The 25,157-nt window shown below is 47.0% G+C and overlaps 1 protein-coding gene across 1 annotated transcript in view; it reads left to right on the top strand.

Annotated features, from left to right (window-relative positions):
- The first annotated feature begins 1,621 nt into the window (after positions 1-1,621).
- Positions 1,622-25,157, top strand: part of GPC3 (glypican 3) — a 141,991-nt gene continuing 118,455 nt past the window's right edge. Inside the window, exons 1-2 of the mRNA XM_066559389.1 lie at positions 1,622-1,805; positions 10,456-10,617. Of these exons, the coding sequence (XP_066415486.1) occupies positions 1,637-1,805; positions 10,456-10,617 (331 nt within the window). The 5' untranslated portion in view covers positions 1,622-1,636. The remainder of the gene's footprint in view (positions 1,806-10,455; positions 10,618-25,157) is intronic.

The raw sequence follows: 25,157 nt of genomic DNA, 5'->3' as shown, positions 1-25,157 counted from the left end.
ACACAATTTGCATTGAGGAGCACCTGCACCTCTGAACAAAATGAAGTTTCTGCATTTCTCTGAATTCCTGCAAAGCAGGACTTTTTGCTGCCCGGTTAATGGGAATTTTGTCAGTCATGCTTACTAGAAACAATAAAGGGATAATAAATAGTGCAGTCTGTGGACAGCAACAGGCTCCGACAATCCATTAACCAACGAGACATGTTGCACATTCCAGCTTATTAGACGCATATCCATAATATATTTTAACAATCTCTCCCTGGCAGGCATTTTCCTAGAACAAATACACAGCTTGGACTTCCATTTTTCACCCCTGTTCAAAATTTCAGAGTGAAAAAGAGCTGGTAGCGAGCCATTAGCAATAATTTGATCCTGCATTTGCGCTAGAAATTTTAAATAGATTTTTCTTCTGTTCTTCTGCTTGTACTTGCTCTGTCATTGTTTTTCTGTGCATGGTGCAGGCTGGGGGCGAGCAATGAGGAGACTGTCAGGGCAGTCACTATTTTGGCAGTTTTTCATACACGACCCTTGCTGTTTTAAATAGAGCCTTTCCTCACCCCACCTTCTTGCTTCCCACTTTGTACAGCTGCTTGCTGAGTGATGAGCAGCGTGGGCCCCCTCCAGCTGAGGGTGCAATGTTGGTATTTAGGATCCTTTGCTGGTGAGATGGAGCTGGAATGTCCTTTCAGCTGGGGGACACAGGATCTGACCAGGCCTGTGAGACCCTGGGGGACCTTCAGCTCAGTGAGCGAGGCGTTCCTAATGACTGCGTCTGGAAACTGGTGCAGAAATGCTTGTGCTGGAGGAGCACAACCTGCTCATGTAGAGCTACCTGTTTCCAGGTAGCTCCTCGGGTGATTTGTCCTGTGCACAGCCAGCAGCACCCCAGACCCGTGGCATTCCTGGGCATTCTGGAGACTGGGCTCTCCAGGCTGCAGTGCTGCCCAGGGGGCTCAGTGGTGCTTACAGCCCCGCACTCAGCACCACTCCATCCCCATGGCGGAGCTTCCAGGTGTGTCCCACTCCATCCCTCAGCCTCAGGGGAAGGCTCTGGTGCAGTGCGTGGAACCTTGCCCTCCCTTGCAGCCCCGGCAAGAGACGCTCTATTCACTCTCGGTGCAGCCCTGTGAACTCACGCCATCCGTGCAAACCGGGCACCGCGCACCCCACCTCCCACGGCAGGTGCACGCGTGGGGCTGCGCAGGGTGGGCACCGCACAGGCACCGAGCGAGGGGGCACCGGGAGCGGCGCTGCGAGCGGGGTGAGCCCGCAGCTGTGCCGGTGCCGGGATCAGTGTCCGTGCCGGGATCAGGGTTCGGTGTCGGGATCAGGGCGGGAGGGCGCGCACAGGTGCGGCGCGGGGCGTGGCGGGCGTGGCGCGGGGCGGGCGCGGCAGCCCCGCGGGGCCCAATGAGCGCCGGGGCGGTGCCGCGCGCGGGGCGAGTTTCCCGCGGGCGGGGGGCGGGCGCCAATTAGGGCCGGGGCGGGGCAGCGCGCGGGGCCGGGACCGGCGCCCCGGGAGCGCCGCGCGAGGCGCGGGCCGAGCTCCGCTCGCTGCTCCCGGTCCCGGCGCGTCCCGGCACGGCGGGCATGCCCGCTGGCAGCGCCTAGAGGAGCGCCCCGCTGGCCCGGGAGGATGTCGGGGAGCGGCGGAGTGCTACTGCTGCCGCTGCTGCTGGCGGCCGCGCTGCTCGGTGCCCCGGGGGCCGCGCAGCCGGCGGGGGAAGCCGCCTGCCGCCCGGTCCGCACCGCCTTCCAGGTGCTGCAGCCCGGAGCCAAGTGGGTGCCCGAGAGCCCCGTGCCAGGTGAGAGCTCCTTCCCCGTGGTGTCCGGCCGGCCGTCGTTGTCTCACCGGGGCCGTTCGGGTGCGGGGCGAAGCGGCTGCAGCGACCGGAGCCGGGGCCGCGGGCGGGGGTCGCCGTGCGGCTGCGGGATGCTGCGGAGCCCGGTGCGGGCTGCCCGCTCTCCCGCGGGGAGCTGCCTTCCCCCGGCGGCAGCGGCTGCCGGGTTCGGCGTCTCGGATGTGCGGATAACACGGAGCCGGTGATTACGTCGCGGCAATGGGAGCCCGCTGGAGAACGGGTCTTTATTGCGCTCGGTTTGTTCAGGAGGGTTTTTCACCCCGGGTGGCCGAGGTGAGCTCGGGCTGTCGGGCAGAGCCGCGGCGCTGCCGGAGGGACCAGCCCGCCCCGTCCTCGCTTGCCGCTGTCGGGGTCCGGTGCGCGGTCCCCGGCAGCTCGCGGTGTCGCCGCCGGCCAGCGGAGGCTCCGTGCGCCCGTCACGTCTCTGCAGGTCCCGGTTCCCCAGAGCCGCTTTCCTCTGCCCGAGGTGTGCCGGGGTCCGAGGCAATCCCGCCCTGTAGGACTGCTCCGACAGCATCCAAACCCTCGTCCCTCAACCCGCGGCTGCCGCAGCTCCGGAGGATGGGGCTGGAGGGAGGCAGCGCGGCGCTCCCCGGGCTGTGCGGGAACCGTGCGGGGTGCGAGCCTGACGGGTCTGGGAGCGATGTTACTCTGCTCTGCAGTTCCCATTACAGGTGGCTGCTGGGGTGGTACCGCACCAAACCTCACCACCTACCCCCTGCGAGGCTGCTTTCTGTACATATGCCTCGTTCCTATTTTAAAATGTAAGCGGAATACTTGAATTCTTTGCCTTTTAAAGGTTCTTTGCAGCTTTTCGGGGGCTAGGGAGTGTCGGTGCTCCAGGTGGGCGGCTGTGTGCTGGTAGTGTGTGCACGCAGACGGATCGGGTTGATGGCTGCGTTCCGGAGCCGCCTGAGAGCTCGGTGCTGCTGTGCTGGGCTCAACACGCAGCCGAGAACGCCTGCCCTGAAAAGCTTGTGATCAAAGTATGAAAAGGAAGAGATAACAGGCAAACGTGACAGGCAGGGGAGGTGCAATGAGATCATCGCCAGCGGTGCCTGCTTTTAATAACGATGTGTTGAGTTTGGTTTCTTGCATTCGGTGTCGCACAGGGGTTCCTTCAGCCGTGAGCTGCTGCAGCTCTGGAGAGGGAGCGAGGGGGAAATGGGGTGCCCAGAGCTGGCACTGCGAGGTGCTGTGGCTGCTGTAAATCCCAAGTCTTTTGGTCTGTAGGACTGTAGCAATGCCTCAGCTTATCAAGAGCTGTGAGAGATATGAGGGGAGTTTAGCTGTAAGTCCTGGTGAGAGTGTGCCTTTCCTATCCCTCCCTGTCCTTACATTCTCTTCTCATGTAAATTTCAACACTTAATGCTCCTTTCAGACCAGTGCAGGAGCAGCATCTCTTCTCTCTCTGTCCCACACGGCCTCAGTCTCCTGGTCAGTAAGGAAGTGGCACTGGAAATGCTTTCCAGTGAAATGTTTGCATGAGGAGTTGCAGGAAAGAGCTGCTCTTATCACCACTGAATTGACAAATTCTGTTTGTCAGAAGGAAGTTGTTTCTTTGAAAGCCAGTGAGATTCTTGCTTTGATTCCTAAGTAACTTTGCTGAGTGTGTTTTTACACACTCCAGGGAGATGATGGAGGGGTGGGCAGGTTCCTGGAGAATGGCTCCCATTGTATTGAGGGGCTGCCGTGCTGCAATGGGATCAATCCTTCCCCAGGAAGCAGCAGCAGCATCCCCCAGCCTGGCCTGGCTGTGATTGCAGTGGGTGTTTTTGCCCTGGTATCCTCCCTACCCAGCAGGGTTCAGGTTGCTGGGGTTCCTCAGGTTCTCCCTGCCCTGTGAGCCCCAGGTGCATCCCTGATAGCCAGGAGGAGTAAGGAGCCCTGTGCTCTCTGCAGAGCCTGTGGGCAGCTGGATCAATACCTCCTAACAGGGCTGGTGTTTCAAGTGAATGCTTCCAGCTTGTTACAATGATAAAGTTCCCACATATCAAATCGAAAGTGGATTTTACATTTGCCTAAGTACATAAACTTGATCATAATTAAAGCAATGACTGCTTGTTTATACCTTGGATCTGGCCCATCTTGCATGGCTCTGTGTGGTAATTACACTTCAGAGCACTTGCTTCTCCTAGTAGCAGCTGCATAAATCTCTGTAATAGGGAAACATCACTCAAGGATTTTTTTCCAGGCATCTGTTTATTACCTTTTTTTCCTTTCATACATCTGTCAATTAAAAAAAGTTTTGGAGTTCCCAGCCACAAATCACCATGGAATCAATTCTGAGAACCTTTCCCAATGGATCACACCACCCTGGAGAAACTGAAGTTAAACAACTTATTTAAAAAGTGGATTTTCTTTTTTTTTTGATGTAATTGTTTCTGGAAGTCCCATTTTGCATTATGAGCAGTTGTTGCTGAAGGAGTAAGTAGTGGAAATGCTGCTGAGTTGCAGCACACTCAGGAGAAATGTCCCACAGCTCAGTTTTACTGCATCAGCAGTGCGTGGGCTGAGGGACATGGGCACAGCAAGCTCCGTAGGAGAGCTCTGAAATAGACAGAGACCACACTTCTAATTTTAAAAAAATCCAAAAAAAGGCAATTCTGTTAAATGGGAGGGAAGTGTCGTGCTCTTTCATGAGCAGTGTTGATGTTCTGGGAGTAGCTGTGGGCATGCACCAGGCACTGAGAAGCTCCTCTGGTCCTGCAGCGTGGGGACCAGGATTTTGTCACTCTGGTGTGTGCTTTGGCCAGCTTAGAGGTGGGGAACAGCAAAGCCTGACTGCTGTCAGCTGTGTCTGGCTGTTCTGAGGGGTGGGAGGGTGTAATTCATGGCACCACCTTGACTGGACCTGGATCAGAGATCTGGTGATGGGAGAGTGCTTGTCCTGGGCTTTGATGAAGAAGAGCCTGAATGCCAGCTCCTGAGCCAGCCTGTGGTTCTGTGCTGGGGTAGCTTCGTGCTCAGTAATAATTAAATTCTTTTTTTGCTATGTTGCCTGTCTTGGTTTTCTTCCTCCATTTGTCTTTTCTCTGCATAATTTCTCCTATCTATAAACAGCACCTTGAATTTCCATTTCTGCTGCTCTGTTTTTCTCTCCTCTCTGCCATTTGGGTTTCTCTGTATTGGTGGTGACAGGTAATTGGGCTGGGGCCTTGGGTAGAGGGGCAGGGGTGAGCTGGTGCCTTGGCAGGATGGGGACAGGGGATGGGCGCCTCTGCTCTGGAACAGTGGAAAACTGAGGAATATTTATCTTGACAGAAATATCTGCTGGCAGGTCTGTTTTCCTTCTCCTGCAGCAAAGTGTTATTTCCAGCTTTTTGTTCATTTTCTTTGATGGAAGTAAATACGGATTCACCCTAAGAAAATAGGAGATTAACCTTTTGGAGTTGAGGTGTAATGCTTTACAAGTGGCTGGCTGAGCATGTCAAGCTTTCTTCTCTCTTTTTTTTTTTGGCAGCTGGTGTGTGCCAATGTGCAGTTTAAAAATTAAAAATCCCAACTCTCCTGCTGAACTCAACGTGCCTTTGCTCATGAGCTGGTTCCCTTTGTACTCCTGCTCTTTTATTCTGTTTTTCCTGAGTGGGACTAATGATGCTCCTCCCTGTGCAGCCTTTCCATTTAGCTTAGCACGGTGGTTTAAAAGCTTAGTTTACTAGATAATTGAGTTTTCTGTTCTTAATTATTTCAGGCCTGAAAGTTGCTCTCTTGATAGTTGAGAGCAGGAGCAGAACCCTAAAATTTAGTAACCTCCCCAGGCAGTGGTTTTATAGTGAGATCATTAATTTTATTTTTTTTCCCAGGGGTTAACTTTAACAACATCCTGAACAGTGTTCTTCCTGGTCTTTGGAATGGCTGTGGGATGTGTGCATGTGACTGTAACAAATCTGTGTGGGGGGAGTGGGTGCCCAAAGTTAACTCCATTGATGACAGTGTTTGTCCATTTGTTAGGAGGAAACTTTTACTCTGTAAAACCTATTTTTCACTGTAATGTCTTCTTTTAAAAGATGTGGTTTTATAGGGGGTTAGATTTGCATGAGAATCATCTGGCCAACATTGTAAGACCTGGGGAGGAATCCAGAGTCAGATGGTCTTGTGAAACACAAGATGGAATAGAAAATAAAGGATAATTAAGCAGTAATAAATATCCCATGTACTATGCATACTGTTCCAACTTAAATCACCTATTGAATGAGTTGGTTTATAATTTATATCTCTTTAATTAGGTTTATAAAGATCAGCATTAAATCTGGGTTCTAAACAGTTGCATTTCCTTTTCCTCCCCCTAGATGCCGAGCATTAAAAGGCACTGACAGATGTACAACCCCCTAATCACGTAATTTAAAAGGTTCTTAATAAAAAAGTATTGAAAAAGCTGGGGGAAAATCCACTATATTTAAATGTTGAGTCACTGCTTTTATCTATTTAAAGCATGACGCTGGTTGTAAAACAATTGGAGGAGGCAAATTGACCCAAACCAGCATATTTCTTGTGGGTAATAGTACCAAACTGGTGAGTGAAGAGGGTGGGAGGAACTCCTCTGACACTTGCAGCCTGCAGAAGGCGAAGGTGCCGCTGCATGGAGTAGCAGAGCCCCCTCACGTGGGGAGGAGGCTGCAGGAATGTGGCGTTAAGCAGGGACAGGTTCTTATTTTGGCAATGCCTGGGGTAAGTTTGGGGGGAATGTTAATCTGATTTAAGCTGCCATTGGATCTGGGTGGGAAGGCAGCGTGCACAGCTTGCCTGCCTGTATCTGATGACAGGGCTGAAGCTATCCAGGGATGCTTAAAATCAAAGGAAAATCCTTCAGCCTTGTGAAGGAGTGCACAACTCCCTGTAGATGATCTTGAGGGTTTTTATTTTTGACATTTAATCCACTGAAATGATTTTCACTTCTGCTGTACTCACCACCTATCTGCGGGAATAATTGTACATCAAAGTCAAATGTAATGGTTTAAATTCGCTGCCACTAAAAACTCCCTGTCGGGAGGAGGAAGAGGCAGGGTGCTACTGAAATTAGTGCTGCTTTGGAGTTTATTTCTGTCAGCTGGGAGCCTATGCAAAATTGCTGGAGCATTTACACTGCTGCTCCCCAAGATGGCATAAATGGCTCGGTTCTGATGGAGCCTGATGCTCCTGCACCCATGGAAGGGGCTGCAGCCACTGCCTGCTCAGCCGTGGGAGTTGGGTGTCAGAGGGTCAGGCTGCTGTGCTTGGCATCTCATCATCTCACTAATCTTGCCAAGATTGGTATGAGAGCATCCAAATGCAATTTAATAAAACGGCTGCAGTAATTTGAGGGACACTTTCTTTCTGAAAATGAGTTTGTAGTGATTTATAGCAAGGTTGTTTGCAAGGGCTGAGACTGGCATTACAAGGTGTAATGACTTGAAACTTTAAGAAAAAGGGGTTGTGTAGGTTGGGAGATAAAAACGGTCTTAACAGTGAAGGGCCATTAGGCAGTGGAATGGGCTTTGCTATCTCACAAGCCGGAGTAGGCTGGAGGTGTTTGTGTTAGATAAAACGCTCAGAGGGGGTGGATTGGGAGGCTGAGGTAGGATTTGATGACTCACAGGACCTTTTCCCGTGCATTTTTTTGGAGGCAGAAACGTGTGGCACCCTAATTCCTTCACTGGTGGTGTCTGCTCCGTGGGCTTGCTGAGCGTTCCCAGGCGTCCCCGCATCCTTCGCGCGTGGCCTGCGAGCCCTTGGGGCTCCTGGGGGGCTGCAGCTGAGTGCAGGAGAGGCTCCTTCGAGCAGTGGCATGAGTAAACCCCAAATACATTTGCAGGTCAAAAGCTTTGTCTCTGTTCCATCTGTGTCTGTGGGGCTGGGGTCGGCGGGGTGGGTTAGCGGCTCCTGGGGGACTGGCATTGAAACCTCCTGTCCCTGCTGCTGCTGGGGGATTTGGGGATGGAGTGTTTGAGCCAGCTCGCCATCTGGGAGAGCCATACACAGAAAAGAGCTGGCAGATGGGAGCCAGGCCCCCATTCCCTGTCCCTCTGTAGCAGCACTGTGCCAAGAAGGAGCTTGTCCCTGGTACCTTCCAAGAGCCTGCCCTGCCTGTGTTGTCCTGTTGTGTTTACCATGATGTTTCTTACTGTGTTAGTTGGCTGTCTCTGTAAAACCTTTGGAGCTGAGTTAATTCCCAGGCTTTTTCCTCCTCCTCTGTGATTGCTCTGATACAGCATGTGCTTGTCTTTTTACTGCACAAAAATAAAGATCCATTTAAGGGGAGAAGTTGGCTTAATTGGCTAAAAAGAAGGATGGGATGTGAGCAGATGACCTTGCTGCTTCCTATCCTTGGCTTTAACTTGCAGAGACCTCTTAATTGCCAACTCTCAGATTTTCTATATTGGTATTTCCATTAATCATGGAAGGATTTTTATTTCATAATTTGAAATGTGTCCTAATATAATAAATGTAGGAGGAAATAAGCTTTGTATTAAAAAGAAATTTATGGGCATACTGTAGTGTTAAAGAGACCATGCTAAGCCTTCTCGTGGTGTAAATTGAGTTGGGCTTGACTTTAAAAAACCTCTTAAACCTCTTTAACTTGCTGTTATACAACTGCTTCTCTCATTAATGCAGTATCTTGCTGTTATGTGGTTTTATGGTCCCTTTTATTTTTTCAATGCATGAAATACCTGTCGCTGTGCTCCTCTGGAGTGGGTGAGTTCACAAATCACTGAGGCTTGAGCTTGAGACATTGGTGGTGCTGGTTCTGTGCCAGAGGGCTTGAGGAAGGAACTTGTTGGGCATCCTGCTTTGCAGAAGGGGAAACTGAGGCAGTGGGGAGTGACGGAGCCAGGATGGGGGTGTGGACCCTCTCTCCCTCTTTGCATGAGGTTTTTTTTTGCAGCAGCAGGGTCTGCACTGGTTAAATCTCCTTCCCCCACATGCAATGCATGTTGTAGATGAAGTGTTTCATGTTCCTTTTCCCATGCTGTGCCAGGGAAGGGATGGGGCTGGAGGGAGGAGGATTTCTGCAGTCGCTGCTCCTGAGCCCTGACAGCTGGTTTTCCCTTGGCACTGTGCATGGCTCTTCTTCAGGAGGCACATGATTGAACTGACATTAATATTAATCCTGTTCTTCTAGACTACACTTGCAAAAGTGACTTTTGACACTTTCTAGTAATTAGGGAGGGAGTGGATGTGGTAAAAGACTCTTGTGAAGGAGAAAAGACAGGAACCTGAAAGGAAGCGTAATCCTTCCAGAGCAAAGATGTAAATTACCAAAGTAGCTTTTACTGAGGAAAAACCCTCTATAACCAGCTGGAAGGCAGAGTGAGAGGTGTGAGGAGCCTTCACTCTGTCAGGGCTGTTGGTCACTGGCCTGGGACTGCTTCCCAGTCCAGGTTCCTGGCAGAGCTGAACCTAGCAGGGAACTGCTTTTTTTGGGCATGATGCAGCTTGGGTGGCAGACAGAAAAATGTGGGTGCTGGCTATTCTCTGACCCTGGATAGCCATTTTTAATGGCTGGTTTTTGCTGTTTGAGTTTCTAAGAGCAGCATCAGATTAGATGTGTTTTGCATAAGGAGAGCTGTTTGCTTTGATACGAGCTTGTTGCTCTGCTTGTGTGTTTGGGGCCTCAGTTTGCTCTTAAAAGTTGATGGAAGATGGGGCCTTTTATTACTGCTATTTCCGGCTCTTCTGTTTCATCTTCTCTTGTCTGAGCCTAGAAAGATTTCTATTTTCTTCCCCAGATTTTTTTTTTTTAGCTAACAACACTTCTCTTGAAGTTGTCTACTTTCCCCATGAATAAATGCTTTGGGAATGTCAAAAAAAGAAGTTGAGTATCACTGAGCAGTGCTGGAGATGCCAGAGCAAGTGGTGTCCCTCTGGCCTTTGTCCCTTGGCTATTGTCCCATCCTGCTCAATGAGTGAAGGTGCTGCTGAAGAGGCTCTTGCCTTGTGCAGTGCTCAGAGCATCCCTCAGGATCTGTCCCTCTGCACTGGGACAGCCACCAGTGAAGCAATTTGTGCTTTGCCTGTTGCAATGGAGGAAGGATGGCACGGGGACATTGGTTGAACAATTTAAAAGTAAGCTAAAAAGCCAAGTAAATCATTATAGTTGTGTCCTTCTGCTATTACTGTTGTTGCTGGGGATACAATAGGGTAGAAATTGCAGGCAAATAGCACTGTTACTTCCAAATTACTTCAAGTCTTTATGCAAATCACAAGCCTATCCTCCTTGATGTACTCCATCCATTGCTCTATTCACTGTAAATCCACAGCCTCAAATCCTGTCTCTGTTTTACAGCTCCCACTCCACCTTTCCTGCCCTCACTGACTCCTCCCTGCTGTGGGCAGACAGGGGACAGCAGGGTGAGGCTGGGATCGCTCTGCTTGGCACTGGCACATCAGTGCTTGGGGTGTGTGGGAGCTGGAGCAGGCACAGCTCTCAGGAGCCACTGCTCAGCAATCTGGGCTCTGCCTTATCCACCCTTCCCTTTGGCCAAGCTGCTTGCTCAGGACAAATGCCAGAAATGCCATCAATTTGCCCAAGCAGTAATTGCTGGCCACAGTGATGCTTGGAGTTGGTTTCCTCTCCTAATGTGAATTGTCTGTTTCTCCTGTGCCTCTGCAGGGACTGATCTGCAGGTCTGTGTCCCCAAGGGCTCCACGTGCTGCACGAGGAAGATGGAGGAGAAGTACCAGGCAGCTGCACGGCTGAACATGGAGCAGCTGCTGCAGTCTGCCAGCATGGAGCTGAAATTCCTGGTCATCCAGAATGCTGCTGTCTTCCAAGGTGAGCTCTGGTATTTTTGGGGTCCCCAGGACAAAGCAGGAATTGATGAATCCGACTCCATGTTCTTAGAAGGCTAATTTATTATTATATGTTACTATATTATATTAAAGAATGCTGTACTAAAACTATACTGAAGAATGGAGAAAGGATGCAGCAGAAGGCTTAACAAGATACTAATAAAAAACTGGTGACCAACTTCTGAGTCTGGCACCTGATAGTGATTGGTCATTAAGTAAAAGCAATTCACATGAAGCCAATCAAACATGCACCTGTTGGTAAACAATCTCCAGACCACATTCCAAAGCAGCAAAACACAGGAGGAGCAAATCAGATAATTATTGTTTTCATTTTTCTGAGGCCTCTCAGCTTCCCAGGAGAAGAAATCCTGGTGAAGGGGTTTTTCAGAAAATATGACAGTGAGCATTAGGGGTGCAGCATTTCTGCTCCTCTTCCTCAGCACTGGGCAATTGGAAGTGCAAGTGGCTGGAAGCTTTGTTTGCTTGTTTTCATGTGTTTGTAGATATTGTATATGCTTGTTTATGATTAGGAATATACCTGGTTTGCTGTACGGTTGCTCTGCAGGGCTTGTCTTAAATATTCCTGCAGCTTTAAGAATGAATGGAAATTTAAAGGCTAAATTTCTTGAGGTACAAATTAAAAAAAAAAAAAAAACAAACCCCAAAAATCCCACCTTTCCAAGCATTAAAATCCCTGTGCAAGTATTGTCTGGTCTGACTCTTTCAGTCCCAAAATATGGGCTGCAGTGAGGTGATCTGGTTGTTAGGTCAGTGTAATGCTTGGTGAGATCTGCCTCAGCTGTGTGTATTTTTCTTGTTATCCACTGCACAACAAAGTTGGTTATTCTGTGGGAAAGGTGGCAGAGGCTGCTGGTTCCCAAATGTGCTCCCTGCTGCCCCATGGAGTATTTGAGTATTGGTGCCCCTGTGCTCTGCTGTCTGGGGCAGCTCTCTTTCTAATGATAATATGATGGTTTTGTTTGTTTGCTTGGGTTTTTTTGCAAAATGGATCTTTAGATATTTTTTTTAGTGTTGATACATACTAGTTTGTGCCACTTAAATCTGCAATAATTTTTTTAGGGCCTCATGGTTAATGTGCAGTGAAATGATTGCTTATTTGTTGAGTGCTGTCCTATTGAGGTTCCATCATTCTGTATTAATGGTGTTTTTGCCTGTATTTAAAAAAGAAGTCATGGGCAACCAAGCGTTTTTTTCCTTCATGATGATATTTTTGCAGAATAATTGATTTATTTTTGTTTATGCCTCACTAATAGCAAGACCCAAGACCTGCTGAAGCCTGTGAGATCAGGGCAGAGTTCTGTTCTGGGCCACAACGGACTGATGAAGTTTAATATGTTGTTTTTCTCAATGTAAGATCAAATGAATTGCTGAGGAGATAACAGAACATTTTTTCCCCCCCAGTAATTCTTAATGCAGTTACCATTAAGATCCAATTCTAATAACCTGAATGGAGTAAAAGTAATGAAAGATTGGTTTCCTAGGCACTGGAGATGTGGACCAGCTTCAGAAATGGTGAATAACCTGGGTGGAATACAAACTAAACTGTGCCTCCCTCCTTCCCCTTTGACAGAAACTGCAGCATTAGTTTTTATTAGTTTTTATTGTTATTTATTAGTTTTTATTGTGTGTGGGAATGACGCCCTGTGGAACTGCAGGTTGTGCCCAGCAGTTGGGTGCTCTGGCTCTGAACTTTCTGGAGAGAGTTGAATTTTATTATCCCCCCCCCCCCTTTTTTTTTTTAACTGTTATTTCTACCCTGGCCCAGAGACCTGTGCAGAGGTTTTGAAGCTGAAGTTATTCTGAGAAACCCTGGCATGTGGAATTGCCATTCTTGGTGGTGGGGAAGAAAAGTATTTAATTGAACATTTTCTGACCACTTCTGCTTATTAAAAAAGCTCTAAAGTGACTAAAAATAGTTTGCAATCCTGTTGCAGTGGAGGAATCCCTAGCTGGAACCATTGAGGAGCTCACTTTAATTATCTTGTATAAAGTGTTTTGGACTTGGAAGGACGATTCATTAGACTTTGAACACCATTTACTTTTGTTATCTTGAAAATTAGTCTGGAAGTTTGCAGAAGAGCACTTTTTAAAATAGGTTGGTCTTTTGAGTGCTGCTTGCTTAAGAGTATTTTGATGGCTGCAATGCCAGAGGCTGTTCCAGCTGTAGGAATTGTGCAGGATGCCCCTGGCAGGGCACTACTGGGGGGATGCTGGAGGGAGCAGGGAGGAGGAGCCCCAGTGGCCCCTGAGCATCTCCTGCAGGCCCTGGGGGCAGATTCCCTGTGGCTCTGGGAGAGCTGGAAGCAGTGCCAACTCTGAGATGTGCTCTGGCAGGGAAAAGAACTCCCAATGTGGCTTTGGGTCGGGACCCAGTGCAGAGGATGGGTAATTGCCTCTCTCTCCAGAGAGGGGAAATGTGTTGGTATGGAAACACAGCTCAACCACTCATATTAAAAACACAAATGTGAAATCCTTCAGAGTTAATTTCAATATTTTTACCCTGGCATCTAAAGGGACTGCTAGTCTGACAAGCAGAATCTCACCCAGATGTTATTATTTTGCACCAAATTTAATTTCTTCCTGCTGAAGGTAGAGCAGCATCTCTGGTGATAAAGATCAAGGGAAATTGTCTGGCATTTACAGGAAATCTCATCCAGGCCTATCTGTTACAATGTTCACTTAGGAAAGTTTATTAGATTATTAGTTTTAGACCCTTGGGCTTCTTCTTTATTGCAGTTAAGAAGGAAAAATCCCAACCAAAAAAATCCTCCCTTCACTAAATTTAAATGGTACAATTAGCTCCTGGTCTTATCTCGGAGGCATTTTTTAAAATTATGAAGATGATTTAAGTAGTGATTTAATCTTTTGGAAACTTGCTGTGTTTGACAGTGTTAAAGTGGATTGTGGCTGCCTCGACTGCAGTTAAATCTTACTCCAGGATTTTTTTTTTTGTGGGCAGTTTTTTTGCTTTCCTTTGGTGTATCCATGCTGGTACCTCCTGGTTGGGGCTCTCAGCTCTGAAGCTGGGATGAACCCATCACCTCAGAACTGCTCGTGTCTTTTGTCATGTGTATTGCTGAATGTTCTCATCCAAACTAACCAGTAGTTTGTGCAACTCAGCTGCTGGAGGGAATGGTGAGAACCTTGCCTTTGATTTGCTTTCCCCCTCTTTTTCTTCTGATGTTTCATCTTTGCTTTTTTCAGTGAGGGAATTTCTGGCCCTGCCACCATCTAGTCTTTTCCTATTGAAACAATGACAACAAAAAAAAAAAACTTCAATGAATTCTGTTGATTTCCTAAACATTAGATCTCAATGGCTCAACTTTGTGAAAAGTAAACTTGAGCAGGAAAATACCAGTGTGGTTCTTCTTCATGTCCCCTTCCTCTCACTGAAGAGCTCTGTTCCCTGGGGTTGGCTTGTGTGTCTGTTTATCAGCCCGATTCCTCCTGCTTCCCAAGCTTGGGAGTTTGCTTTTGAATGGTCACTTGATTTCTTGCCCTGCATATTGGCCACATTGCTCTGTGGATAACAGAAACTTAAAGCTTTAGCAGCTGCTCACCTGCAGCTTTTGTGGTACATTCCTACCAGTGCTCTGTTCAAGGGAAAAGGTACTTGAAAAAGGGGGAAGATTTAGTAACACAATTTAGCACAGAAGGACCTCTGAGAGAAGGGGAACATCTGCACCCATTCTTGGTGTCAGATTTCCTGGTAATCTCCCCTTCCATCGAGGAGAAGAGCAGGAACAGGAGAGCTGGCTGTGAGGGGCTGCTTCTGCACAGAGAGCTCCTGGAGAGAGCTGTTTCAGTACTTTAAGTGATTGCTCAAATAAGTGAACAGCAGGATCTGGTGCTGCCTCTCTGCAGCCCTTCTGCTGGTGCCAGCCCTATCCTGGAGGGGTTTTCCCTCATGGTGCCAACACAGAGCTGCTGGGTGTGTCAGTGGCTCTGGGATCCCCCAGCAGCGGTGTAAATCGTGAGACACAAAATGTGGCTGTTCCTGACCCTGAACTGGGCTGCCCCAGTGCTTGTGTGGGGGCAGAATTTGCTTCCATCCACTTCCCAAAGAGCTCCTGTGGGGCTGCACTGCTGCTGGAGCTTTGGGAATGTGGTGGATGGGGGGAAGGTTAGGAGTGCAGTAACCCAAAATGGAAAAGTTGCCTGGGATGCTGCAGTGGGGGCCCCCTTGGTGAAGACCTGGAGGGGTAAATGAAGATCTGGTCTGTTCCCTCAAAGCCAGGGGCATCTTCCCTTCTGCAGCTGGAAAATAACAAAAGCTGTGTTGGGGGAAACTTGCAGGGGCTACAGAGATTTGAGGGGCTTGTGGGATGTGTGCTTCACAGTGGTTTCTAGGAAGGCCACAGTAAATCAACACCAAAAAACCTGCCTGTAGATGTTTATTTTCTTATTCTTGGGAGAATCCTGTTCCTTTTCTCCTCTGGATAGGGCCCTTGGTAGTTCTGGCAGAGCAGCTGCTGTGGGGAGGGTGTCAATTCATCTCTCCTTGTGTGCTGTGGTAGGATAAAGGCAGAGCTGTAACTCTTAGTCCTACCAGGCAGCTCTGAAGGCTGTAAATCCTCCATTAGGCATAAATGCAGCCATTTTGGTTATTTATAGTTATTTACACTGTCCATTCATATCTGTCAGGAATGAAGGCAGTTCTGACATTGCAAGCTTCTATCAGGTTATCCTTAATCAGTTTAGAGGCACCTAAGCCACAAATATATCAAATAGCCAATCCTAATGTTGGAGTCCTCTAAAGTATGACTGAATTATTTATTTTGTTATGATGAAAATGTCTGGGCTTTATTGGGTTTTCTTTGAAGAACTTGATTCTGCTTGAAGTCTGGAAGATAAAAGATTAGCGATTGTCTCTCCAAGTTTCTTATTCCAAATCCTTCAAGGCTTTTCATTTTTCAAGAGCCTGTGTTACTATGTTAAGAGTCAAGGTGAGGGAGCTGAGATTTCTTTTATTCTATTAAAGAGGTTTAAGTATATAAAGAATTTTATCTTTACTAATTATGCCTTGCACAGGTAAATCCAAGATACACGTAGCAATTAGGTGAGAAGAGATTGGGCTGTGTGATGGGAGCTTTTGCACATTAAGCACCATTGATAACCAGCACTGCCCAGCAGAGCTTGTCTCATCATTTGGAATAGTTTAATATTCCAGGGTCTTTAAGCCAATTAAGTTTTGATAATTCAGGAAGGTCTTTCAGGTGTTGGTAGTAGGGAGAGCCTTGGGTGGACTTCAGCCCTGCATTGTTCCCCTTGGTGTGTTGGGGAGGGAGGAGGTGATGTGGGGCAGGTGGGAGAAGTCTCTGCCTTGGAAAGTCAATAACTATTTGTGAATGTGGAGGTGAGAGGTGCTGGGACTGGGGAGATGTGACCAGCAGGTTACAGCTGTGCTGTGAGGATGGGCTTGGCTGTCTAACCAGTGTGCAGGGCTGCTCAGCTTTTCTAAACAGGAGAAAAGTGATTGAAATTAACTGAATAAATGTATAAAGTGATGCTTAGCACGACTTGAAAGTATCCTGAGTGGGGTGGTTAGTTTAGTTGCTTCAGGTGAAAAGTGCATGTGAAAATGTCAACTCCTGCTTGTGGGCTTGTATAATACTAAGCTGACATTTTAGAGTGGACTCAAAAGAATGAATCCTTTTCTTGGAAGAGAATATTAAAGCTCTTATTAGACTTTACAAGTAAATAAGGTCAGAAAACAGATCTCTGTATCATCTTATCATTCCTCTTTCTAATTAGTCCTCTGCTAACTGGAGTCTTGCTGGACCCTTCTGTGATGCACCTATCTCCACTGTGGCCCTTCTCTGGAAAAGCTTTTTAATTTGTTGTTGCTTTAATATTATCTTTTTTTAATAACTTGAATTTAAAATAGGAATTGTCTCGCTGGGTCAATTCAGGCTGGTGTTCTGCCTTTGGTGGAGCTTCCTGCCAGATGCTTTGGATGCACAAAGTTTGTAGTGGAAAACTGTGGTGATACATTTACCAGGTCAGAAATGATGCTCTAAACCAATGATTACGGGTAGGTGGAAATAATGTCTGCATAATGAGAGATCTCTGGTTGTCAGAATTGGTCTAGGGAGGTAATGTTTCCTTTCAAATAACCAGAACTTATTGTTCATAAATCACAGTTAATCTGTTTATTACACCAGCACACGAAGCTGGAAGTCTGGAGTGTGCCATAATGCTTAGCTTTAGGAGCAGAGCTGTAATAGTAGCAGCAATTTCAAATGATTTGAAATTGGGGGATCAGCAAAATGCAGGAGTTTGTGGAGGCTCTGGGCATTAAAAATGACTGCTGAGGATTGATGAGTTTCTTTAACAAATTGTAAAATCCATCATGCAGGAGTTAGGGCATGAAACTGCCCTCCTGAGCCACATAAACCATGGCTCTGGAAGAACTGCATGACAGTGCATGCTACCGGGAAGGGATATTTTGAAAGGTGTTTGGTTTTGCTTTTGTTTCTTCCTCTCATTGCCTGAAGTTTCACTGCCAGCTCAGCACTGGCATGCAGCATATGGGGCTCTGGGGGTGCTGAATGGGTCCTCCCTCAGAGGAACCTCTCGTGATGCTGAGCCTGAGGTGTGGGGCTCCCTCCTGCCTCAGCCCGTAGCACAGTGCTCCCATCTCCCATGATTTCCCAAAATCCTGGTGCATCTTGGACAGCCTTGCTCATAGTGGAGAGCTTGGCATGTCTCTGGGGTGTCTCCTTGCAGGAGGGACCTTGTTGGCTTTGGCTGCTGTTTCCCTGCATCCCCCCTGAGCTGTGCAATGCATCCCCTCACCCATGGCCTCCCATGCTCCCACCTGCATTTCCGTGCATCTGTTTGTTGACTGCTGCAGGAAGATTCTGTGTTATGCCCTTTGCAGAGAGTTAGCAGCATGAGTTAGCATGCCCTCTGGCATGTCCACAGAACACCCAGTTGTGTGGTAGGAGACACCCCTGGCCCCCCAGCCCTTGCTTTTGGTGCCTTCATGGCTTGAGGGGTGCAGCAGTGGGGAGCTGTGTGTGGTTGAGCTCCCTCCCTGCATCAGCCTCTGTTTCTGCCCTGCAATTAAACCCTGCTGACGTCCTTCCCCTCTTGGGTGAAATGAGGCTTGGAGGTTAATAAGGGGCTTTTTGTAACTGCCTGTGTGCTGCTTCAGCAGTTTTTAAGCATGGCACTTGGTGTCTGGGCTCAGGGCCCCCAGTTCAGGGTGTGTGGGGGAGCTCCTGGATGTTTGTGCCTTTGGCTGCTGGGGGCTGTCCCCTGCCAGCTCTGCGGCTGCTTTTGTGCTGTGGACGGGGCTGGTGCTTTCCTCCTTCTGGGGGGTGAGGGAGGAATTGGCTGTGTGCACCTGGGGCTGCTCCCTGCCATGAATGCTGCAGCCCCACAGGGAATGCAGACCTGGATGGGGAAGGGTCTGGCCCTGCAGGAGGAGCTCGGCCTTGCTGGGGTACCCGTGGCACCTCGTGCAGCTTCCCCACGTCTGTGTGGTGGTGCTGCCTCTGTCCCATCTCTGAACCATGCTGGCAGAGCACAGTGCTCTGCCTGCACTCCCTGCCTGAGCTGTGAGACAGCAGGGAGCGAGGGCTCCCTGTTCCTCCACATCTCCTGCTTCCACAAGTGGCTGTTTGCTGTAATTACCTTCTGAGCTCCAAGTTATCATCTTTTGATAGTTCAAGTACTAACGTTCTTTAAATGCCTCCCAATGCTATAAAGCAGTCAAAAGACATCTCTTTAGCTTGCAGTAAGGTGATATAAATGTCATGTTACCCTTGAATGTGGTATTTATAGAACTGCTTGGTGCTGTTGAATATTTGTGTTTTATCCTTTGTAGTTCCAGTACAGAAATGGGCACAGCAGCATCTTCCATCACTTGTCCTGCAAGGATATATAGAGGCATTCTCGTCCTGCAAAGTGCTTAAAATGCAAACAAGAGCTCGTTTGTGTTTGCTGGGGAGGAAAGGGGGAAGGAAGCAGCACCTAGCAATAAAGACAGGGGCTGTCTCTGTAACGAAAACATTTTGCTAGATTGTCATCTGCTTCACTTTTAAAGCAGCAATAAGATACAGTGATAAAATGGCCAATGGTGCATTTCATCTGAGGGAAATGAACTCTTGCTGAGCCAATTAAACTGTCAATACACTGTGGTTTCACGTTCCCCTGAGCAGACTGGGTCACCTCAGGTGTGTTACTCACTCTGACTTCACCACTGATGTGAAATCAATTTTAGCAATTTATAATCTTTCATTCTACTGTGAAAGTATATTAATCTGTGAAAAACACCACTCAGACAGTGAGGACAGATGACAGCTTTCCTCAGGAGTGTGTGTGGCTGGAAATGCCTTCTGGATTATCTGGTGCATGCAAAAGTGTAACTTTTGGACACTCTGGAGGCACTGACAATCCAGTTTTCAGTGGGTTTTATACTTAAAATGTTCAAAAAATCATAGCAGTGCTTTGGTCAAACTTTCCACTACTCATGTGAAATTGAGTAGTTTGAAATTGGCTTTATTCCCTTAGCCCAGAAGAGGCAGAGCTCTCCACATTGCTTTTGGTATCAAAGAGGTGCTTGTGGCAGATTTATTACTGCTCACTAGAAAGTAAAGCAGGTATGTGTGGCATGGATGGTGGAGAGATGCTGGGATCTTCTGTGTTTGTTTCTCAAACAGCATATTTGAGTTTAGGTTTTTCTCCTGCAGCTGTGAAGGGGATGCAGGCTGCACTGTGGAAAGCAGAATTACCTGGAGGAGTCCCTTCCATCCAGGTCCACTGGGACATGCAGTACCTGTTGCTGTGTGTGCTTGCAGCCCTCAGAGTGCAGCTGTCAAAGGAATCACGGAATCATTTAGGTTGGAAAAGACCTTTAAGCTCGTTGAATCCAGCCCTTAAGCCAGCACTGCCAGCCCACCACTAACCCTTGTCCCCAAGTGCCACATCCATGTGGATTTTGAACACTTCCAGAGTGCTGGATGGAATCTGTGATTGCTGGGGTGTGCACAGTGGCTGGGCTTATTTAGGTGTTCTTGATGGGTGCTGGACTGTGTCCTGTGCCACACTGGCTGCTCAGAGAAGCACATCTGGGTTTGTGTGTGGCAGCCAGGGATGCACGGGAGATGAGGGAAAGTTCTGATGTGTGAAAGTAAAGCCATTTCCATGAAGTATTGCATTTAGGAATTAATGCATCTTCTATGACAGATTACATGTGGGAAGCACTGCATGTTTAATCTGCTACTATTTAAAAAAAAAACCCAAAATTTAATTGGAAAGAAATCATCTGAATGTGTTCTTGGGAGAAAAAATCCCCACAAACCTGTTGGTTAGCAAGTGAAGATTAAAAAACCCAACCCTCTGAGACAAGGCAAAACAAAGAGCAGTGTAGATCAATTGCAAATGAATTCTTTTGCTGATTAGCTCTTCCCAAATTTGTCACCTCAAGTAAAAAAATCTATGACTGAGTGCCATAAAGAAGCAATTTTAAAAGCAGTAGAGAACTGTAAGGCTGTGTCTCTAGGATTACAGCTCACAGCTTTGGCACTCACTCCTTTTGAAGGAAATTGGTGAGTAACAGATTGCAGTAATGCAGTGTATTTGTATTGGTCAAATTCCTATTATGATCACAGTGAAAAATGATGTTCCTTTTTCTAGGGAAAGGAAATTAAATAGGCCTACTAATCTGTGTAAGGAGATTGGTTTACATTAAAAGGAGGAAAGAATGTGAAGACTAATCAGATCAATGCATACTCTCTAATCTATCTCATTAAAAAATAAAATCAGATTGCTACTGAATTTCTGAGGAATTATATTGAAATGACACACATGCTTTTACTGCCTTTTAATTATGAAATTATTTCAATCTGCTTGAGTCTGCCATGAAAGTGGGCTATCAACTGTTCTTAAATATTGGCTCATAAATTCAAAATAGTTCTTTAAATGGAAGCAAATAGCATCCCTGGTCCTTCAGCTGAGAATGCCAGCCCAGATCATGACAGGGTCAGAGCTCCCATTTGTCCTGTGGAAATCTGTGCTGGTTGATTTAGGTGCACAGCTTCCCTCTGGATGAGGCTTTTAAGGTTGTTTTTTATGCTGTCAGGGGAGTGCTTGGTCTGCAGTGTCCAGCTGCACAGCCACGATCCCCCTCCTTATGAGACCTGTGGGAGTGGTGGCGTGCTCAGTGAGAGCTGGGTGGTGGCCTCGAGGGATTGTCACCTGTGATTGTGTCAGGCATTGTCCCCCCTCAGTGGGGCTGGGGCCAGCAGCTGGGGGGGCTCTGCAGCTAAGCCTCCTCTTGTGCAGATAAGGCATTAAAAAAAAACAACAGTGTTGTCTAAAGAGAAAAATGACAAGAAGAGTGCTGAATTTCTTGCACAGCATTTCTGCTTCTAGCAAACACTTCAGTCACAGGGAGCTGGCCTCTGTTCAGATGTCAGTGAGACACATTGAAAACTTGGACTTTGTTTTGGCTGAGGAGACCCAGGAGCCCAGCAGTGGACAGTGGATAGTTCTGCTCAGCTTCTTGTGGAGCAGGGGGAGGGCTGGTGACCTTTCTGTCTCTGCAAAGGGCTCTGTGGTGGCAGGATGGTGTTGGACTGGTGCAATATGACATGAAATGAACGACAGTCACGTGCTGAGATGTTCAAGGCAAAAAAGGCACATTTAACTGCTGATATTTACAGAATTCCAAAGGTGACCATGGACTGGAGGATGAAATTGCCGCCTCTCCAACCACACTGGTCAAACCAACCGCCCATCAATTCTTTCCCACTGACTGCCCTCAGGGCAGTGTTATCTTTTTATGCTAAAAACTACGTGGACTTTATTTACAATAATTCTCCAATACCTATCACCTATGTTAGACAGTCTGTCTCTACTCCAAACCAATCCAGAAGTGCCACCATCACAGCAGAAGATGGAGGACGAGAAGGAGGAGGACAGGACATGCCCAGATTCCTCCATCTTGCCTCTTGAACCCCCATTCTAAAAACCCCCAAATTCTACTTTTCCACCCTGTGGTAAATTCACTATCATTCTATTCAAACCCTTGTGGCTTGTAACTCTTCACACAAAGTTGGTAATTGTTTCCATGGGTTAGAATGGAAGGCACAGGTGTCTTTGACTCAGTGCCAAGGTCTCTGAGCCCCCTGCCAGGGTCTCGAGTCCTCCAGGGCAGCCAGAGGAATGTTCTGGGTTCTTACACTTGGGGAGCTGTGTGCTGGAATTCACCCTCTGTAGAAGTGAGGGACAGCAGGAGGGGGATGTGGGAGTGTTGGGACGGATGGAGATGAGACATCTCTGCAGCCAGGTTGTGGAACTTGGGGTTTATTGCCAAGGGCCTGGGTGCAGGGCCCTGCTGGGAGCTGCCAGCCACAGCTCAGAGCAGGCCTGAGAGAAGTAAAGACAGAGGATGAGAGAGAGAATGAGAGGATAAGAGGGTAAGAGAGCGAAGTTCCCATTACAACACAAAAAATCTTCTTCTGTGTTGAATATTCTAATTCTCACTAACCAATCTAGTACCATCTACAAATCCTATAGCATTTACATACAGCCTGTAAGAATCATTACATTACCATACTGTGTTACGTTTTAAACCCTAAAAACTCCTCTTTGGGCCCCTTCTTCCAAGCTAGTAGGGTCTGCTCTGACCCTTGGAGCTGTCTGCAGGCAGAGGGTGTTGTTCCATCAAAAGGGGATCACCTTCAGCTGGCCATACCATTGTTTTCCAGTTGTTCAGTTACTAAGGTATCTCAAAGCTTGCTTTCATTTCAATCTCGCTTATAGGTTCTATATTCTCAAAGTCTTTTGCCAGGCAATCATATTTCTATGTTTATCATATAAACATATGCTTATCTTTTGACAGGCAATAATGTTTATATGTTTATCATATTTATATGTTTCACCTTGCCCAGCAGGGGGATGGTGGTGTGCTGCTGGGGCATGGCCTGAACTCTGTCAGGCCCTGCAGGAGCCTGCAGGAACAGCCCAGCACCTCCTGGCTTGCTGTGGGCTCACACCTGCCCAGCTGTGCTGGGTTCCTCGGGGGGTGGCCCCCAGGATGGGGCTGAGGTGCTGCTGGCACTGCAGGGACCAGGGGGTGACACTGCTGCTGCAGCTGCCGTGAGGCTGCAGGGCTGCAAGGAAGGGAGTGCCTGCATTCCGGGGGGCAGCCTTGAAAAGGGGGAAGGATCTGCCTTGAAAAGCACTGACGGAGCCTTCGTTGTCCTTGGGAATGAGCTTTGTGGTTTCTGAAGAAAGACTAAAGGTGTGTTTCCATACTGAGCAGCTCTTCTGTGTTGGTTGAGAGATGGCACTTGTATGTTGGAATTTGCAGCAGCTTTAAAGCTGGAGGTGATAAGTTACTTTTTTTTCTTGCATTGTTCATAGATTATTTGTTTAGAGAATCATCTGGAAATTATATTGTTAACCTTGTACATCACATTTTGCTACCAGTGAGGAGTAAACAGTGTGTTTGACATTTGAAGAAATGGTTCATTTTCTAAGGGATGTGATTGAGAATCTGCTTCTGGAAGTAATGGACAGTATAATGCTATTTTTTTACTAGGTTGCATAGATTTTTACCTTTAAGATGCTCTATAAAGTGCACTGCATTACCAGTGTTAAATAAAAGCAAATGCTTCACATCAAATGAGAAGGCAGTGTTTGAACTGGAGAGAGGTTGGAACCTATTTCTTTGTCTAGCTTGTGATGCTTCACGGTGACATAAGCATGAAAAATAATTAGACTCACTAGTAGGTAAATATTTGGTCCTGAAATGCATCTGGAAGATGCAGAGCTGGATGTAAGTAACCTCTCCAGATGCATGTTGATCCTCCTGGATTCATCTCACACCAACAGCTAGATCACAAAATTGTGTCCAGAAAACTGTATTGGGACATCATTGAGGGTGAAAAATTTATAGAGATTATGAACAAACCAGGCAATCTCTGCAACCTCAGTTTGGTTTTTTGTGCACTGGAGTACAGCCTTTAATTATAGCTTCATGTGTTTTCCCATAAGCTTCTTCCCTTGTGTAAAGGCACTGGATGAATGTCCCTTAATGAGTTGTTTTCTTTCTCCTTGTTGTTTGATGTCTGTTTTTGAATACTTTAAAATGACACCTAAAGATAGAATTCTTCAAAATTTTCAGTTGCATGTGAGTACTTTATTGTTGTGCTGCTTCATATGCTCACCACTGACCAGTAGCACATTTCTTTCACAGGCAGAAAAAATAGAATTCAGAAGGACCCTAATGAAGACCTTTTAAGTTTGTGTTCACTGTAGTGTAACAATGGATATTCAAGTTTTAGGTCTTGGGTTCAGCTTCTTTGGCTAAAGCTGCCTTTTACAGCACACACTTTTGGTCCTCTGAAACTGGCAAGGCAAGGAGCTGGAGGGGCAGTGTCCAGCTTTGAGTCCTTCCACTTGCTCTTCAACTTAATAAAAAGAAGCATTAATGCACCAGGCCCTGGGCTCTCTTTTAAAAAGTGGGAGCTTTCAAGGTTGTTAATAAAAAAAGAAAATTCAATTCTTATTCTATCTCCCACTCTCATGACAAAAATGATTTGCATCTGGGTGTGTTTCTGAAGATACAGCAAAAATGCACCAAACTCGACCCACCCCCAAATTGTGACCAAAAAGTTCATGTGTATACACACTTGAACAAAATCCTGTCAAAAGCTGAGCTCTGTTTCAAAGTCTGGGAAATGTTTTAGCTAATTAAAGAAAAGGTCAGCAGGATTTCTTACTGTAGGCAAAAAAAGGAAAGATAAATCTTTCTTCTCTGCCTTGTTCTTAGAAGCAGTTGAACTGTTTTGGCTGAAATTAAAATTTTCCTGAGGCAGACAAAAGGCACATGAAGTTGCAGTCCAGATGGTTAGGGTTTGGCACAATTATAGGTAAGTAGGAATAGGGTCTAAAGATCAGAAGCATCAGGCAACTGTAATAAGCAGGGCTACCAGCTCTTCCTGTAATCAGTTATGATATCTAATCTAAATGTCTCTTGCAAGAAAGCTCTTATGCTGCTCTGAAGTGTGAGCATTCATTCAGGGATTTGGAAAGGACTCAAAGCTGCAGTTAAAGTGAGTTTGCTTGTGCAATGTGAGAGGTTTTTTATCCTCTGGATATGTCACTTCCTCTCAGCTGGGTCTGTGTGAGCTGTACCTGCTGTGGCCATGTAGACCTCAGGTGCCTGTGATGTTGTTTTATTCATCCTGTAAGCAGTCTGTGTAAGAGATGAACAAAACAAAACCTTGATCATAAGCAAATCTTTCATAACTTTGAGTTTATTACTTATTTGCTGGTGCATTTGTAAAGAAAAGTTTTGTTCCAATCTTGTAAATGGCTCTGCCTCTTTTTTCATTTGTGTTTGTGATGCTCCAGGAGTCAGTATAAGCAAATTAAGGCATGTGTGGGTATTTTTCCATTCAATGCCATTTTCTAAACCCTTTGGGGACTAACCCAGCAAGGGAACTTAGTTTAAGGGCTGAAAAATGATCACCTGTTCAAGGA

Source organism: Molothrus aeneus, chromosome 14, assembly GCF_037042795.1.
Source record: "Molothrus aeneus isolate 106 chromosome 14, BPBGC_Maene_1.0, whole genome shotgun sequence".
In the NCBI taxonomy this organism is placed as follows: Eukaryota; Metazoa; Chordata; class Aves; order Passeriformes; family Icteridae; genus Molothrus; species Molothrus aeneus.
Note: the sequence above shows the minus strand (reverse complement) of the source record. Positions and strands in the feature narration are given on the sequence as shown.